General features: G+C 43.7%; 1 protein-coding gene across 2 annotated transcripts; it reads right to left on the bottom strand.

Moving 5' to 3' along the window:
* Window positions 1-562: 562 nt before the first annotated feature.
* Window positions 563-17,093, bottom strand: DLL4 (delta like canonical Notch ligand 4). 2 transcript variants are annotated; one of them, XM_081886783.1, is made up of 11 exons: window positions 15,553-17,093; window positions 15,132-15,395; window positions 14,473-14,530; window positions 12,373-12,645; window positions 10,093-10,153; window positions 9,789-9,919; window positions 7,827-7,996; window positions 6,428-6,647; window positions 4,661-5,369; window positions 3,458-3,566; window positions 563-2,407 (listed from the first exon to the last, which is right to left on the bottom strand). In XM_081886783.1, exons 1-11 carry the CDS (start codon window positions 15,604-15,606, stop codon window positions 2,402-2,404), a joined length of 2,055 nt encoding a protein of 684 aa, XP_081742909.1. In that variant the 5' UTR covers window positions 15,607-17,093; the 3' UTR covers window positions 563-2,401. The 2 variants fall into 2 exon arrangements, with proteins under 2 accessions (XP_081742909.1, XP_081742910.1); XM_081886784.1 differs by having other exon boundaries at window positions 12,373-12,642; window positions 15,553-17,092.
* Window positions 17,094-17,485: the final 392 nt, after the last annotated feature.

The following is a 17,485-nucleotide window of genomic DNA, read 5'->3' as shown; positions in this document are numbered from 1 at the left end:
AAAATAATTCAATTAGTTATGCGTCTTATATGCAGTTTCTAATTTCTGTTTTCTCTCACATTTTATCATATTTACTTTGCATCCTGTTTAAAGCATTTTGGAAGAGACAGCTGCTCTGATACATCCTGAACTCTATTAGAATAGAGAAAGGTAAGAAGCCAGCAAAGGAACTTTGTCGCTCATTAATAGAGTATAAAGTTGAGAAGTGAGTTTATTCCCGAATCCTTTTCCAGAATGAACAACAGATGTAATTTCTATTGTTGTGTAAGAACTAATATAGGCCAGGGTTTTGTCCTTATTCTAAGGACTATGTAAAAAGCTTGGCTTTATTACACTTCTAGATTAAAAATGTAAGAATTCTTACATTTACAGCTTATCAACTAAAAAATAAACTGAATTCATTCACCAGAAACTTTGTGAACTTTGCACATGTTATGTAATGCCAAGCAACAAATTTATATTACTGTTAGATCTCAGCCTCTATGACAAAGAGATTTCCTGTAAACACTAGAAGATCATGAAACTCAAGTCATAAAATGAGAAACCACACCAAACTTTGCAGTAGCAGGAAAGTATTTTCATTATTTGAAAAAAAAAAATAAAATTCAAACTTTGTCATCACATAAAAACATAACATGATAAGTAATAAACATATTTACACTTCTGTTTTTGATTATAAATATACATTATATACAAAATAATGTTACAAAATGTAGAAAGTTCAGTGCTTCTGATTTTCTTTTTAAATTATTGAAATACTATGTTTTAAAATAACTACAAACAGACACTAGTATAAACCATATTATTGATTTCTGAAGGTCATTTTCATAACGGTCTTGAATAGTCAGACCAAAAGGTCAGTAGTGAACATTCTTAGCAAAATCTTGCTTGCACAATTCAAGGCTGGAGGTGAACAAAACCGATGCTGGGATTTACAAGGTCAGGAACATTGCTCTTCCACCACAGAAAGCACAATCCCAACTTCCTTGAATGAAAATTTGCTTCCTCTCTCTGCTTCCGCCATATTCCCTTTCCCACAGTACATGTTTATCACTACAAACATCACAGCACTTCCTATCTGAAATGTCTATTATTATTGCTGTAAATGTATGAGAGTCTGTGTGCACTGAGTTTTCCAGTTCAGAACTGCTCCTTTGGACTAAAAAACGTAAGGTTACTCCTTTCCTTGTAGCAGTGTGAAGGAATGAAGAAGCAGGACAAACCAAGAAATTTATGATTTCACCTACAGATATCCCTCCATAAGTCCCCCTTGTAGCTTAGTCTTTCTTAGTCCAGCAGAGCTGTAGATAGTGGTGGTTGTTCTGCAGCAAGGAATAAAACTTCAGGGCTCATAAGCACTTCCCTGGCTGTAAAAGACCCACAAGTTTAGACTTGGAGGTTATTTGCAATTGGTGGCACCAGATTCAGATATCCAACACAAAATTCCAAATCCTACCTAATGCATATGAAGAAGAAACACACTTCTATTCATGGTGACTAGTAGTGCAAAGGGCATGAAAACAGCTGATTGATTTTAAACGCACTTGTAAGGCTTTCAGCGAGCACTGGGATTAAGTTTCCTCATACTGAGGAGGCAGCAGCGGCAGGATTCTCCTCTGCTGTTTAAGTCCATGGATGTTTCTGTCATTCAGAAATAGGAGCAAATCCCAATTCACTGCTCAGTTCACCAAAGCATCATCCTAGGAGATGAAATGCCAGCTCATTATCCATCTCCCCTTACATTGTTTGGAACACGTGGAAGGGGGAAAGGGATGTAAAATAGAGAAGCAACAGGAGGTACTGGTAGTAAGTAACTCCTTGTCAATACTGTAGGGTACTGCAGGGGGAAAAGGCAGGTATGTCTTGATTTGGGCTCTCTAGATTCTTAAACATGCTTCAGGCACTTTCAAATCCAGAAAAAAATGGTGAGCTCATTTATTCTGTATCCATTATATGCATAGAAAAACATGTTTCTTCATTCATTCTTCTCACAGTATTGCTGGTTTATTCTGTGATGGCAGAGTGACATTTGCACCAACGGGCACCTTCCAAGATTGAAGTTTTGGAAAGTCACACAACTGTCCACGAGCAACTGGCAGCAAAGTAATTTCAAAGGCTAGTAAAAGACACCATCACTGCCTCTCCCCTCCCTGTAGTCAATTATATTCCTCCTATCAGACTTCAAAATAAGGGAACAAGGGGGGCAAAAGGTCTATTGCATCTTTAAATTCACAGTCTGTCCAGTTCACCCACTTCCATCCTCTCCTCCTCCTGAGAGCAGCAAATTGCATATAATTAAAAAAATCCAAGTCCGATCCAATTGTGAATTGTAAACAATTAGCAGGAATGTCCACCTTGTGGCATCTCCAACACTGAGGTGCAAACAGAGCGACCTTCATTCTTATACCTGTTTATAAACAAATAGGAGGGGGAGAAATTAGAAACAGGCAGTGCTATTCAAAATACAGATTAAAGTTGCAATCCAAATTCCCCAGCAGTAGCAGCAGAGCTTTGTGGAGCAGTGGGGCCACCAGATGGGAGCAGGATAATTGGCCTGATGCTGTCAAGTGAGGGCAAGGGGACTGGCATGAATCTTATCAATATCCCCTTTCTGTTGTAGCCCTTTGCTCCACATTCCATGCCTTTTTGAAACAGGTTTTCAGGAGGTGTGGGGTGCTAGAGAATGCAGAATTCTGGTTTCAGAAGTAAGAGCTTAAGCCAATGTCTTTACTCTGGGATTCAGACATTAAAAAAACAAAACAAAAAAACCCTGAAGAAACTAACCCATTCATTTCTCTATTTTCTTAAGTACTGTTTGCAGGAATGATCTGGAGCAACACTAGAAATAGGGTAGTTCCATTACTACCCACTACTTGCCAGATGTATGCAAATGATGCCTGAAAGTCTTAAACTACATTGCTATCTTTTCAGATTTTTATTACAAAAAAATGAGACCTTAGCTCTATAAATTAATGACTATTGGTGACAAATATAGCTTGGGAGCAGGATAGCTGAAGGATCATCCCTCTCTGCATAAACCTGCTTGTCAGTTGTGGCCATCTTCCAGGGCTTTGCTCTATGTTCTGCAGCCAAGGCAGGGCCTTTTCGGTGATGGCACTCAGACTGTGGAACTGCCACCCAAGGAAGAATACACTGGCCCCTTCTTTATTGTCAGGTAGGTGGTCAAGACATTTTTCCTCTTTTAATATGTGTTGTTATCTCCGTTTAATTTTTGTTTTGAATGTCATTTTTGTTTGTATTGATATTTATTGCTATAAACTGCTTTCAGAGCTCTTTTTGAAGCTAAAGGCAATATAGAAATGTTTAAGTAACTAAAACAGTGGTCGGTGTAACACTCCAATAGTTTGACTTTAGCCCCAATGGCGCACTCTTCCGCCGTCTCTTGAGACAAGCGGATGGCAACAAAAATTAACATCTATGTAGGCAACATACATACCTCTGTGGCTATAACACACTCATTTCGCTCCTCTGCTATCACAAAGACAGATTGGTACATGGAATCCCTTGGAGAGCATATAGCTGATATTCTACATTCTGGCTTTTCACTGTTGAAAACAAAAAACCATGATAAAATTTCTAAGCAAAATTTTCTCGTTTCATGTGTTAAAACTGAAGAAAGGATCTTTTACAGTAGCTTAGGCCATGAATGACAGCAAGTATTGAAAATTTCAGTTTCCAACCAATGACAACCTCAGTCTTCTATGACCAAATAACTATGACCAGGCTGAGACTTGCATATGGGGAGTAGCCTGGTTTCAAGTAGCATTCATTGTGTTTTATTGAACCAAGTAAATCAGCTTGACTTACTAGGTGCGGTAGATGCACAAAATTTTAAATATTTTATGTAAAGGCTGTAAGTCTGCATTAAAAGATAGAATTTGGAACTACTTGGCTGCACTTTCTTTTTGGCTCTCTGCATTTCCTCACATTCACAAGACCAATTAAATTAGGTGAGCAGTTCAAAAAGCATCTGGGTAGAGGTGTCTTTGTGAAGTAAACAACTTTGACAGGAACAAACGCATGCAGCCCTGCCTCACATGTCATGATAAGACACAGTTTGCCTTAAACCATGGTTGAATTGTGAGTGTGCCTCTGCTGCGTAGACCCCTTGTATGGCTTCTCCCTACTTGCCCCATGTAGCTCAAACAAGCCATAGTATGACTTATCACATCATTCAACCCCAGACCATGAATTGTTTGCTTTCAACTGACCATGAGTGATAAGCCAAAAATAAACTTAAGAACAAACAATAGTTGCTTTCGAGCCCTCAGATAATGGTTTCTTGGAATCTGTTACAACATAGTCCTACCACCTATCTAGCTACAGGATTGGCCTTGAATCAGTGGACTGCAACCTGCCCATAAGATGGGTCATGCCAAGGCATTTACCATAATGTTACCGGTATTTCATTTAAGTTTTAAGGAAGGTAAAATACTTCCAAAACTTGATAGACTGTCAACACTCCTCTGTTGCTGTGAGCGAAGTGTACTCTGCATGAGATTTAAAATGTCAGAGCTATCCACTTTCCATGCTTTTCAGGATCTAACACATGAGTTGTGCCGTACTCCTGTTCTTTGCACTACATAGGCTTCCTTGTTCACAAATGCAGAGAAATTAGATCTTTAGAAGGTGTTCATACCTGCGTAACCAGAAGGGTGATTTCTCTCCTATACATTTTTCACTTTTATGATATTTGTCCTCCTGAGCCCCTCTACTCGTCAGTTCCTTCATCAGGTTATAATCCAATGTGTGATTCTTAAGTTTGTAGTTTGATTTCTCCAGCACGCAGTCTACTTCAAGGTCTTTGTTTTTATTGGTGTTTTTAAGTTGAGAGGCTGGGATGAGATTTTCCTTCTGGAAGTCAGACAGGTTGTTCATGGCTTCTGAATTCTGTTCTGGCTGTCTCTGCATCTGCCGGATAACTATAGCTATCATGCAGCACAAAATGAGAAGAGCCACTAGCCCGACTCCCATGGATATGGCCACCCAAGGAACCTGTTTAGGAGGCTCTGAAACTGAACGCACTGGAAATTCACAATGGCTGCCCATGAAGCCAGAAGGGCAGTGACAAGCAAAAGTAGTAGGATAAAGCCCAACATAGCATGTTCCCCCATTCTGGCAGGGCTCAGAGGCACACTCATCTCTAGTTCTGGTTTCACAGTTTTTGCCAGCGTAGCCTGGCAAGCAAGTACATGTATAATCATGTGTAGTCACAAGGTCATGACAAGATCCTCCATTGGCGCATGGATTTCTGGAACACTTGCTGATGTTTATCTCACATTTCTGACCGGAGAAACCAGGACGACAGCGACACACGTGTTGCTGGCCCAAAACAAAGCATTGCCCACCTGTAGAGAAGAGCATAGTAAAAAAAAAAAAAAGGTTGATTAGGAATGTATTTTTTATTATTATTTAACGAGTGCTGTGTGTTGCACTGAACACAGAAGCAAAGACCAAGACTACCCCAGGCACTAGAATATACAGGGTGAGTCCTTTAAAAGAGGCCCTGTGGATACAGAGTACACATGTTCCACGGGGTCTCTTTTAAAACACACACCCTGTAGTAGTACAGCCAACAGGGCAAAGCTGAGGAGAAGACATAACCTGATACAGAATCATCAAGAATGAAGTAGGAGGACATAAGCAAGTAGCAGGCATCTCAGAATGTGTGTGGGAAATGTTGTGGGAAAAGATATCAATTGGGAAATATGGACTTGATGCACAAGGAGACTTTTCTAGACACAGAAGGTGCAGAAATGAGGGAATGTAGATGACAAGAAGGTCCAGTGACAGCTAAGATTGCAGAAAAGCAAGAAGAAAAGATACAGTACAGAACTAAGATTTAGAAAACCAAAAATAGGTGTCAGATGGTCCATCAGTCGCTTCCAAAATCCACCGATGGACCTCATGAAAATTGCAGAGGGTCTCGGAGGCACTTATGGATTTTTCTGTCAGTTGTAGCAATTAGAATGCACTACGCTAGATGCTGTATTCTTTTGAATTCTATTTTTACAGACACACTGTTCCACCTGAATAACATTTGTGGACCACTAGTGGTCTACAGACCTATTTGGGAACCCCTATACTATAGTCTTACAAAATGGTCATGTATATAAATAAACAACATTGCAAGCTACTCCTCCACCCTGTGAATTAAAGAGCAACTTGGGAAGAGTTATTTTGAGCTGGGGGGAAAGATCCTTTTTTAAAAAATGTGGAGGAAAAAATATGTAAATCCACGTAACATGCAATATAAACCTCACAAGTAAGTAGAAAATATACCGTACAAAGTATACCTTATAATAGGAAAAGAAAACTGACAGATCAAGGGAGGAACACAGAATCAGATTAAAGTTTCGTTATTGTCTGTCCCCAAAGATGAAACTCCTCTGGTGAAAGGACTTACCATTGGAACAGGGGTTGTTGGTACACCTGTCTTCTTTCTTTTCGCAGTTGGATCCTGTAAAGCCCATAGGACAAATACAAGCATAGCTGGTTCCTCCTTCTCTTTCGAGGCAGGTGCCACCATTAAAACATGGAGAATCGACACAAGTCAAGGCACTGTGCTCACAGTTAACACCATCGTATCCTGGGGGACATGTGCATTTGTAGTATTTCCCTAAATCCTGTGGGGGGGGGGGAATAAGGAATGTATAAAATTTAGCTCCTTCAAACTAGTTGCCTTCAGTTACATTTCCTGTCCATATTTCAAAGGGACATAAACTTTCAGAGATGTGAAAGCAGATGCACCCAAAACAAATTAAATTAAAATGGAGTCAGATTGGGTCTCCAGGTAAGTAGTAACTGGGGGACCAAGCAGGGCTAAAACACAACTAAAGGGTCTTGCAGATGAAAAAGTAAATGCACACTATAAATTAAGTGATACCACTACGACGAGACAAGTTCATACCAACAATGTACTTCTCAACTATTGATGGTTACTAAAAAGAGCACTGAGGGAATAAGACTTATTAACCTGCTATGGACTGTACATACTCAGATACTACCAAAGTGAAGTAAGACTGACTGAAAATACTACTTGCAGTATAACTGTGTAGCTCAAAGGTACGTGAAACAGATAGATGTGTTTTATATAGTACTGAAGGCCAGGACTATGCAGGGGGATCAGTAATATTTTTGCTTTTGTATGTGTGCAAGCCCTATGTGAGCTTCAGGGTCCCTCTGTGCCATAGCTGGGGGTGCCACCATATCTGCACCAGCGCTACCCCCGTCCTTTTTTTGCCGATGCTGCAGTGCCTGCTAACTTCTCCTTCCCCAGGGGCCAGGAAGAGTCTCCAAGATGGTATCCACCAACTATCTACCTTGAAATCATCATCAGAGGCCCTCAAAATAGCAAGAGGCTGCTAGGAGGAAGGGCCTTCACAGGAACAGCATCCTGGTTCTGGAATGTTCTCCCTAGGGAGGCTCACTTGGAGCATATTCTGTATTCCCTTCAGTGTCAGGCAAAGGCTATTTTAAAATTCTCCCAGGCTTTTTAGGGACTTTTAATAGTTTTGATATTTTTGATTTAAATTTTAAAGATCTGCCTGTGGTTGGTTTTCTTGTTTTATTTCTGCTGTAATGTGTTGCTTTTATTGTTTGCACTGTATTTTAACAATGTACACCCTCCTTCCCCAGACCTGTAACCAGTCAATCAGTCCCTCCTCTTTACTGGTCAAACAGGAGTATTGTTAACATTCATGCATACTACCCCAAAGTCATCAGAGGAAGGACAAGAAATAAATATGGAAAAGCTGCTTTTTCTCTTTTCACAAATAAATTCCCAACATATAATTAGTTCTTACTGTGCAACTGCCTCCATTCTTGCAGGGGTTACTGTCACATTCGCTGATATTCCGTTCACAGTCAACACCAGTAAAACCCTCTTTGCAGGAACATGTATAACTTCCCTGGCCAGTGTTCATGCAGGTGGCCCCATTCTTGCAGGGTCTGTGATGGGTGCAGTAGTTCAGATCTGCAAGGACAGAAACATGACAATGAGATAGTTACATTTTAACAAAGAACAAAAAAGATGAGGCATTAGAAGTAGCAGAACAGAGACATTGACCAAAACACCTTCAATTTATTGTTCAATAGAATCAATGGAAATTTGTATCCCCAGCCAGGAGGACTTTTAGGAATGCCTAAAATAAACTTATCCTGGGGGGTGCATAAGCTCAGTGCTTTCCCCACAATGTAGTTCTCATTGCCACAATGAGTAATGTTTAAAACCTTTCCATATGCAATAAGACAAAAAACAAAGTGGTAGCCCTCACTTTTGTTCATAACCTGGTATATCAAAACGACATGGGAGGAAATGGACTTAGGAGCCTACTATGAGCTTTTAGTATCATGAATATAACCAAGATAAGATGGCATACTTTACTTAATGATAGATGATCAATCAGCATTTCACCTGCTAGGCCAATTAAAATACCCTTTTATCCTGCAATAACTACTGTATATATGCATCCTTAGGGCTATAAGAATGATTTTGCTTTGAATCTGGGTGGGCTGATAAGTGTACTGCGTTGGAGCCAATACTTGTCTTTGTAGGTGCCTAAAGCTATTAGCAATAAAGGGATTTAAATGTGCATTTATCAAGTTGAAAAAGATCCTAGTTAAGTTTATACACTTCCAACATTCTCATTAGGTAAGCTTTCTCTAGACAAAGTTTCTTCTACAAGGTTCAGAAATGTTTCTTAGGATGTTCAATCATACATAGGTGGTATAACTACCTTGAAATATATTGACCATCTATGTGGTTAATAAATTTAATAATTGCATGTCTGCATATTCCCTATTCGGGATGCGGGTGGCGCTGTGGGTAAAACCTCAGCGCCTAGGACTTGCCGATCGCATGGTCGGCGGTTCAAATCCCCACGGTGGGGTGCGCTCCCGTCGTTCAGTCCCAGTGCCTGCCAACCTAGCAGTTGGAAAGCACCTCCGGGTGCAAGTAGATAAATAGGGACCGCTTACCAGCGGGAAGGTAAACGGCGTTCCGTGTGCTGCGCTGGCTCACCAGATGCAGCTTGTCACGCTGGCCACGTGACCTGGAAGTGTCTGCGGACAGCACTGGCTCCCGGCCTATAGAGTGAGATGAGCGCACAACCCTAGAGTCTGTCAACTGGCCCGTACGGGCAGGGGTACCTTTACCTTTACATTCCCTATAAGGATTCCATTGTAGCAAAAGAACTTGTAACCCCAGTTTAAAGTGCAGATATGACTTTGGAGAACCATAGTTATTCAACTGAGATTACATCAGAGATCATGCAAACATGTCAGATGCATGGTCAAGCCTGTCCCTTGAAACAGAATCTGGAGATTTCCCCCAATTTCCATTTATTTTAAATTCTGCATTTGTCATATAAGAATATTCCCATGAGTAAAAATAAGGAAGAGCCAGATTCTGTTTGCTTGTGATACCATATGTTTAGAAAACTGCCTCAGTTAAGTACTGTATATGATAGATCACAAAATATACAGTTTTTATAAGGGACAAGAGCAGTATATATACTTAAAAGAAAAATATGTGCGAATACTTTTGAATGTTCCTGTAAACATATACCACTTTTACAGAAAGAGAAGAATTTAAGAGAAATGTTGACATTTGGCCACAATCATCCAAGACAATCAGATTCAAAGTCTATTAGTTAGACTTCTTGCAGCAACCTAAAATGTTAAATTTCTCCATAAGAAATTTATCAGCAAGAAAAAACCACTCACATTAAAATTAATGCATTTTTGTTATAACTACATCAACTAACCTTGATCACAAAAAAGGCCTCCCCAGCCTTCATCGCATATGCACTTTCCTGGTTTTGTACAGGTCCCATGGCGACAACCCACATGAGGGATACATTCATTACAGTAACGGCCTTTCCAACCACTACGACAGCTGAAAAGAAACAATTGAAATGTCTGAATTAACTTATTACAATACTTTGAGCTTACTTGAAGTCAAAGGGGATTTTTATCAGTGATGACCACTGAAATGAGTAAAGGGAGAAGGAAGAGAAGTGGGACTCATACTGTTAATCACATTGAGATCTAACCCAGCAAACTACTTACATGCACTCTCTTGGCTTTCTGCAAAATCCATTTTTCTCTGAACACCCTTCTAGACAGATAGCTGTTTCATTGGGAGGAAAAAAGTTTGAGTTAATACTTTCAAAAATGCATTTCGAAGTATTTATTATTGTATTTGTATCCAACAAGCTCAAGACAGCAGCCTAGTTTGCACATCACAGTAAATATTAGTTAACTGTTTACTGTAAACCCTGATCTGGGCTGCTGATCTGGCAACAAGCCATCATGATCCCTGGCTTAGCATTATGCTTGAATCAGGGATTGTGGCTTATTTCATGCCCCCAAACTAATGACCATGGTTTCAGCAAAACAAATCCTGATCCCTGGTTGGGTATAATGCTAAGCTAGGGTAATATTTTGTTTCCTCTTGCACGCTGGCAGGGAGCACCAAAAGAGTCCAGTAAACCATTAACTCTGGTTTATTATGATGTGCAAACATGGTCAACATGTTTTCTCATTGACAATCCTGAGAAGCAGTGACTGTCCGAGGCAGGGAGCGAATGGCCCACAATTGCTTACAGTTGTATTTTGAACTAAACAAAAATTCAAATTCTGTTCCAAAGATTCTATGCCATGCTCAAAATTATGTAAATCAATGTGAAGTGGAAACATGTACAATTTTATGTATAAAACAAGTGTAATCTACATGCATTATTGTGAATTCAACATTTGATTTGCTTTTTAAAGGCAGAGAACTAGAAGAAACCTGTAGCACCAGCACCGTTCTTAAAGAAATTTCCTTTAGGCCAGGAGTTTTTTTGTTTTGTTTTGTCAACAAATATCGACTTGGTTCCCTAAGACCAATGAAAACAAGAAGTGGCTGGATTTTTAGAATTCCTACAGCTGCACTGCCATCAGTTTTGATGATAGCTGTGAGATATACACACAACTATAGCAATAAAAAACCTCTAAACTTCTTGGATGTACCTGAATCCATAGTTAAAATGCCAGTATGAAATTCACTAAGCTGCTGCTCTGGCAACTGGAAGTGTTTTGAAATTTTAAATTAGACTTGAGAATACCTTTTACAATTCTTGTTATCTAGAACATTAAGCTAAGATACTGGGGACATTTGATGCAGTCACCATCTAAAGCTGGCTGACTGAAAGTAGTTGCAAAGCGGGGAGTGGAAATGATGTGAAGCACAGATGCAGAAAATGGTGTGGTGGCCCCAGGAGCAGGTGCAATAAGAAAAGGAACCATTTATGAGGGAGCTACATTCCCCCGATTCTTTAATACCAAGGGAATGGGGGTGGAGACAACTGTGGTTCCCATTCATTTCCATTATTGCACATGCACTACCTCACCCAGACAAATGAATGGAGTGGCATTTTTGCTCTACTGACTTGCTTAGAGTTGGAGGTCTGCAATCAAAATGGGCACACCTGCAGCCACCATAAATGGTAGCACAACGGAATATATGGAGCCTAGGAAATTGCCAAAGGCCTTCTAAATGTAAGAAATGGTCCCAGAGAGTAAGTAATGCGAATCAGTAAAACCAATGCCTGGCTGCAGCCTTATAGAAACTTTCAAATCACATGTGTGTGTATTAATTAGAATTAATTAATTAATTAATTCCAAAAACAATTGCATCAAATAACTGGTGTCCAGTAGTGCAGCTCGGTCATTTGAAGACTGAATTTAGGAGAACCATTTGTAAACTCTGTGCATACACTTCGAGGGATGGAGAGAAGAAACTAGTCTCGGATATATGGCAGTGGGTGTTTTTTGTAAAAAAATTACTATTTTCATGCTTTAAGAAGGAACTTATTCGGCCCGTTCCAGATAAGCCTTTTCGCTGGCGCCCGTTTCCTCATATTATAACTGTCCATGTTATAACTATGAGGCGCTCATAAGGAGGTTAGGAGGCCAGTGAGACATTTCTGGTTCTCAGTTGGAACTGGAAGGACACAGCAACGCATCCGCATTCCGTCCCGCCTATGAGTTTAAACAAAACCCCGTCTCCATCCCTCTCTCTGCCTCGACCCTCGCAGGTTCCTTTTCTAAATCCCCTCAGCCCTCTCGCCCGACCCTTTCAACCCCTCCGCCGTCCTCTAAGGGCTCGCGCACGCGCAGTGTCCCCCTAGGGAGGGAATCGGGGTTGCTTTGCTTTCTTCGCCTCCCCTCCGCCAGCTGTTGGCGCCCGCAACCGGCAGGGGGAGCTGTCGCGCCTTTCCCTGCCCTCGAGGCGCAGTTTGCGCGCCCGCCCGCGCGTTTTCCGCGCCAACTGGGGGGCGGGAGGTCTAGGGCGGCCTCGCTCACCGTCGGTGCAGTAGTCCCCCGTCCAGTCGGGCAGGCAGGCCATGGTGCCGTCGGCTTTGCAGACGTAGTGGCCGAAGAGGTCGTCGCGGTCCTTGCAGAGGCGGGAGCAGTTGTCGCCGTAGTAGTGCTCGTTGCACACCACGCGGTAGGAGAAGTTGAGGCGGGCCCACTCGTGGCTCTGCTGGTCCGGCAGCCACGCCTCGCCCACGGCCAGCGAGCGCCGGATCGCCATCTGGCTGATGAGCCACTTCCGGGCAGGGGGCTTGGATCCTGCTGCGGCGGGAAGGACACAAGCTAGGTTAGGGCTTGAGGGAGAAACAGGATACTTTCCTCGAAACCCGTCTCCCTTTCTGGCCCTTGTGCCAACAAGGTCTTTGGTTTGCGCCAGACTCAACTGCGGAATCTGTAATGCGTGAAGAAATGCCCCTGGGCACGTGCAGAGTGCCACTCACTCACCACTTAAAGGGGGGAATAAACAGCATAGAGGCAGGTGATAAGGTTTTGGATTGCATGCAGAAGCACATCTCTTTAAAATATAATAAAAAGCTTTGCATTGACAGTCACCACCCTATCTCACACCGTCCTCTAGCTTGAGTCCATCTGTTATACTTTAACCTTTGCATGCCACCTCTGCATCCTCTCTCACATCCCAAAGGACTATTTGCACTCTTGTTTTACAGAACCCATCCCATAGTGTGGTACTGCATCCTCACAGGTTAGTTGCCACTTTCCCCCCAGCGGGTGGGGTGGCAGTGCATCCGTTTAATGGCTGTATAATAAGCAGAAATCCAACATGTAAAATATTTTCCATCCTGGCATTCTCCCTGTGGAGACATGCTACACCTGCTGAAGTTCTGCCTTGCAATACAGTTGTTTCAGGCACAGAGGCTCTGCTGGATACAGGTGGTAACTCTGCTCACAGTTCATCCCTTATGATAAAGCACACTGGGCACTTAACTGCTCCTCTCGTCTGATGTGCCTTGGCTGTTCACAACAAGGAAGAATTCCCACACAGCGTCCTTCTGGCCCATGCTAACATGCACAGTGCTACCACACACTATGCCCTTATTAAAACATTCTCACATTACACGCCAGCTTGTGCTTCCTCTCCAGTGTCACCGTAATTAGCGTTGGCGTCTAGCATCAATCTTCTAGCCCCAACATACAAGCCCAGACTCTGTGCAATAGATTTCATCAGCTGGTGCCCTCATATTTTTTTAAGTAGCAATGCTCATTGCAACATGCTCAATATAATTAAAAACAGTGAAGGATTTTGTTTTAGGGGGCGGGATTGAAGGTAAGAAGTCCTAATAATGCCAAATAAAGAGAATCAACCTGGCCCTCAAAAGGCATTTGTGGCAACATGTTACCACTGAAATTAAACTGAGGAAGAAAATTGCATTATTCAGCCCAAGTAGTGTGCCAAATAATGTTGATTAAAATATTAATAAGCCAGGAGTATAGAGAGACATTTGGGGCTCAGCCACTGGGCTGCAGTAATTAGGGGGTCAGGGGTCACGATACCAGTGTAAAAACACTGTTCTCTTTTGCCTTTAGTATCCATTATTGTTAGCTGTGGTCCTGAGAAGCTTTACAGAAAGCCTTTCAAAGTAAGAGCTCTTGTGCTGTTGAAATATCCTTTTCCTCTATGTCAGAAAAACATCCCAAAGCCATTATTCCTTTTCCAAAGGGCGGAATTTGAAAAAGGTGTAAAATACAGGAAAAGGCAGTCAGGACTTTTTGGCAGCCTTGCCGTTTTCTCACCAAAGAGCTCCTTTCTTTCCCACGCCAAAAATAAACGGGAGGAAACGCAATTGTGTGGAGATTAAGTAGGGGGACAAAATCAAAGCAAAACCCATCAAGATGTTGGGAACAGCTCTGCCTTGCAAATTAAAGCAAGCATCGAAAATATTTTATGAACTCACATGCAATAAGTAAAAACAATATTTATTTATGTAGCTTAGGTGGAAGCTATTTAATAACTGTGCTGGCAGACTTAGCTATTTTGTGTTGGTTTTTTTAAGCTAGCTTCTGCATAAGGCTGCAAGTTTTGAAAAGCTGTCGCCCCCTAGTGAGTAGGAAAGGAACGGCCATATTCACCTGCTGGATTGTAACCTTCGGGAGCATGCCAGGCTTCAATGATCAATGAGAAAGTTCCCTGTGAATGGAAAGGAGGAGTGAGAGGAAGGCACAGAACCTAAGACAAGCGGGGAGTTCTAGTGATAAGTGATCGGAAAGGGACTGTCGGCCTCAGAGATTTAAAACAATCGGTTGAAACCAGAAAACCTCTACCTGGCGGTAGATATACATTTCAATTAATCTAATTGCAGATAGCATTACTTTGTCTGAGTCGATGAAATGGAGCTTCCTCCGGAGGACTGCTTTCATCTCCTGGGAAAAGGCGTCTCTCGCCTCTGACCAGGGTGCACGAGGAAGAAGTGTCCTCTCCCTGCCTCCCCAAGGCGACCCTTCCCACCCCAGCTTCGTGGAAAGCAACTTTCCCCCAGCTTCAAAATGTGCACATTTCACTCGCCTTGAGCAACTCGCCGTTCTATTCCGACATGCATTTGCAACGCCCGCAGTTGGAGCGCAGCTTTCTACATGGCACCAAGTTATGGAAACAAAACGTCGAGCGCAGGGTTTGTTTATATAGCCTGCAGCTGAACCACGGCGGCCTCTGCTTTTTTATTGTTATTATTTCGACTTCCTCGCTCAGCCCCCGCCCCGCTTTCCCAAGGCTGTTGAAGGTGAGCTCTCACCGGCCACGTGAAGTTGAAAGGCAACTTGATGGGGCTGCCGAAGCCCTCGGTCTCCCGGATGGCGAAGGAGTTGATCCCCAGCACCGGGGTGACGATGCTGCCGAAGGTGCAGTCGCCCGGCGAGATCACCGCCTGGTAATGCATCAGGCACACGCGGAAGAAGGTCCTGCAGCCGGACCCGCACGACTCTCCGCTGGCCAGGGCGCCTTGGCCGTTGGCAAAGTGCCGCAGCTCCAGCTGGAAGACGCCCGAGCCGGAGACCTTCTGCGCAAAGGGGAGACACACACAACAGCAGAGCTTACACCCGAGCTTGTTCCCTTTGGGGCCAACACTTTCCAGAAAGAAAATGAAAAACTCCCCATGCACACATATATAAATGTATATATATATATTCCCCCGACGGCTGTGCCAACATCATTACCTGCAGCGTCACCGCGACAGCCAATGTCAAGCCCACGAGGCGCAAGGCTGCCATACTCCCGCTACGATGTGCTTAATTCCTCCCGGGCTGAGCTTCCAAGGCTCGCTCGTATTCCTCAGGTGGTCCAAAGATGCGCTGTTGCTGCTGCTGCTGCCTGGCTCTCCCAAGTCGTGGCATGCAGGTCAGAGGCTTCCCTTCCAAGTACTCCCCAAGACGAAGAGGAAGGTATAATCCAGTGGGGCTGCTTTTTAAAGCATCGGCGTGGTCGGAGGGTTAAATCCCGTCGTTTATAAAACTCCCAAGCCCGGAGGAGAGAGGCGGAGGGGCGTGTGAGCGTGGCGCGGCAGCAGCTCGTTCCTTTCCCCGACCTCAGCTGCTGCTCCTGCGCTCGCTCCGTGAGTGGAAAGCTGGCTTCCCTTCGCGCTGTTTATATAGTTGCCTCCTGGCCTCGCAAGCTCATTATGTAAACTGTCCGTCAGGCTCGGGAGATCCCTCCCCCTTATCTTTCTGGAAGAAGGAACCCAATGTGGTGGAGAGCCCGCAGATCCAGAATTAATACCCTGCTGCTGCTCCACACTGACCACCAAGGAGCCGAGCTGATTATGAAGATGCTCCAGCATCTGTTGAGAGATTTAGTGCGCTCGCCCCGGAGACGGAGCCCTCGCAAAGGGGAAGGAGGAGGCAGGCAACCGGGGAAAGATTTTGCCTTGTGAAGAGAGTACCCTTCTCATTCGGGCTCGAAAAGACGAGGCGCTGCATGCTTCCTAAAGGAAGGAGAATGGAGTCCAAAGCGCTAGGGGACTTGTGGCTTTCCAGATGTTTTCCAACACCTACTAGACCCAGCCAGCATGGCCAATGGTTATAGGTGAGGGGAGATGGGGTCCAACAACTTCGGGGAGCACAGATTCCCCATCCTACGCACTCTTGTTTGGCCATATAGTGTTACCTGCCCAGGTGAGAGCAGGTAAAAAACCAGAACTGACGCCAGTTCTTGAGAAATCGAAAGGCCAACCTTGCTGCGGATTTCCACACCCCTCCAAACATCTTCCCCCGGGCTGTTTGGCAAATCACTTCGATTCACAGGGGCACCTGTGTGCCCTAACCCTGTGGCTATTTCTATCTGCAGCCCCGACGCGTAAGAGGGGAGAGGGGGCAGGACGACGTATTAACCCTTGCGCTGACTCCGGGCAGAGTTAGGCGAATAAAAGTGGCTTTGCTCTAAAGTTGGTATATTCTTCCATGCTCCTCCTGCGGCTCCCAAAGCCCTACCATTTGCGCCCCCAAACCCCACCAGCTGACTCTCCTTGGACGAGGCGAAGCTGCTCTCACCTCTCAGGTGAGGACCGGTGGAGGCAGTCATTTTCATCAACAGGAGAATCGTAACTGTATAGAGTTCAGTTTCCGTGACATCGAGGAACACGCATTGGGTACCAACCCTGTCCCAAGGGCAACACCCCCCGTGGTGTGAATGGAGAGCCTTGCAGCCTGCCAGCCTGCCTGCTTGCCCGCCTCCTCGGAGCGGTGCGCCGGCTCAGATTGTATCCTGGCTGCAGGCTGGTGTGTGCCAATAAACCCCTTGGCCTGATTGCAATGTGTGCTTATTGTTGGGTCGCGTGTCCCTCATTAAAGCCAAGCACAGAGAAGGCCTTTCATGTGGCTTTTATTTCAGCTTGTTAAAAAGGGAGGGGAAGGGGGGGGAGAAGATAAACCTTCAGCTGTATGATAATGAGGTCTTGCCACCTTTATGCCAGCCCCTGTCCGCGCTTCTCTTCACCTGTAAAAAAATAAATAAAAAATAAGTGAAATAACCGGTTGGTGCGTTGTTTTGGGAAACAGTGGGTGTCTCCCAGGCAGCCCTTAGGGAATACTCTTGTTTTATTTTGAGGCGAGAAAGCATAAACATAGGTGTGGGTTTCTGCCTGAACCAGACAGG

The sequence above is a fragment of the Podarcis melisellensis genome (genome assembly GCF_964234715.1).
Source record: "Podarcis melisellensis genome assembly, chromosome: 1".
Taxonomy (NCBI): Eukaryota; Metazoa; Chordata; class Lepidosauria; order Squamata; family Lacertidae; genus Podarcis; species Podarcis melisellensis.
The sequence above is the reverse complement of the archived record's forward strand: the minus strand, read 5'-3'. Positions and strand labels throughout refer to the sequence as shown.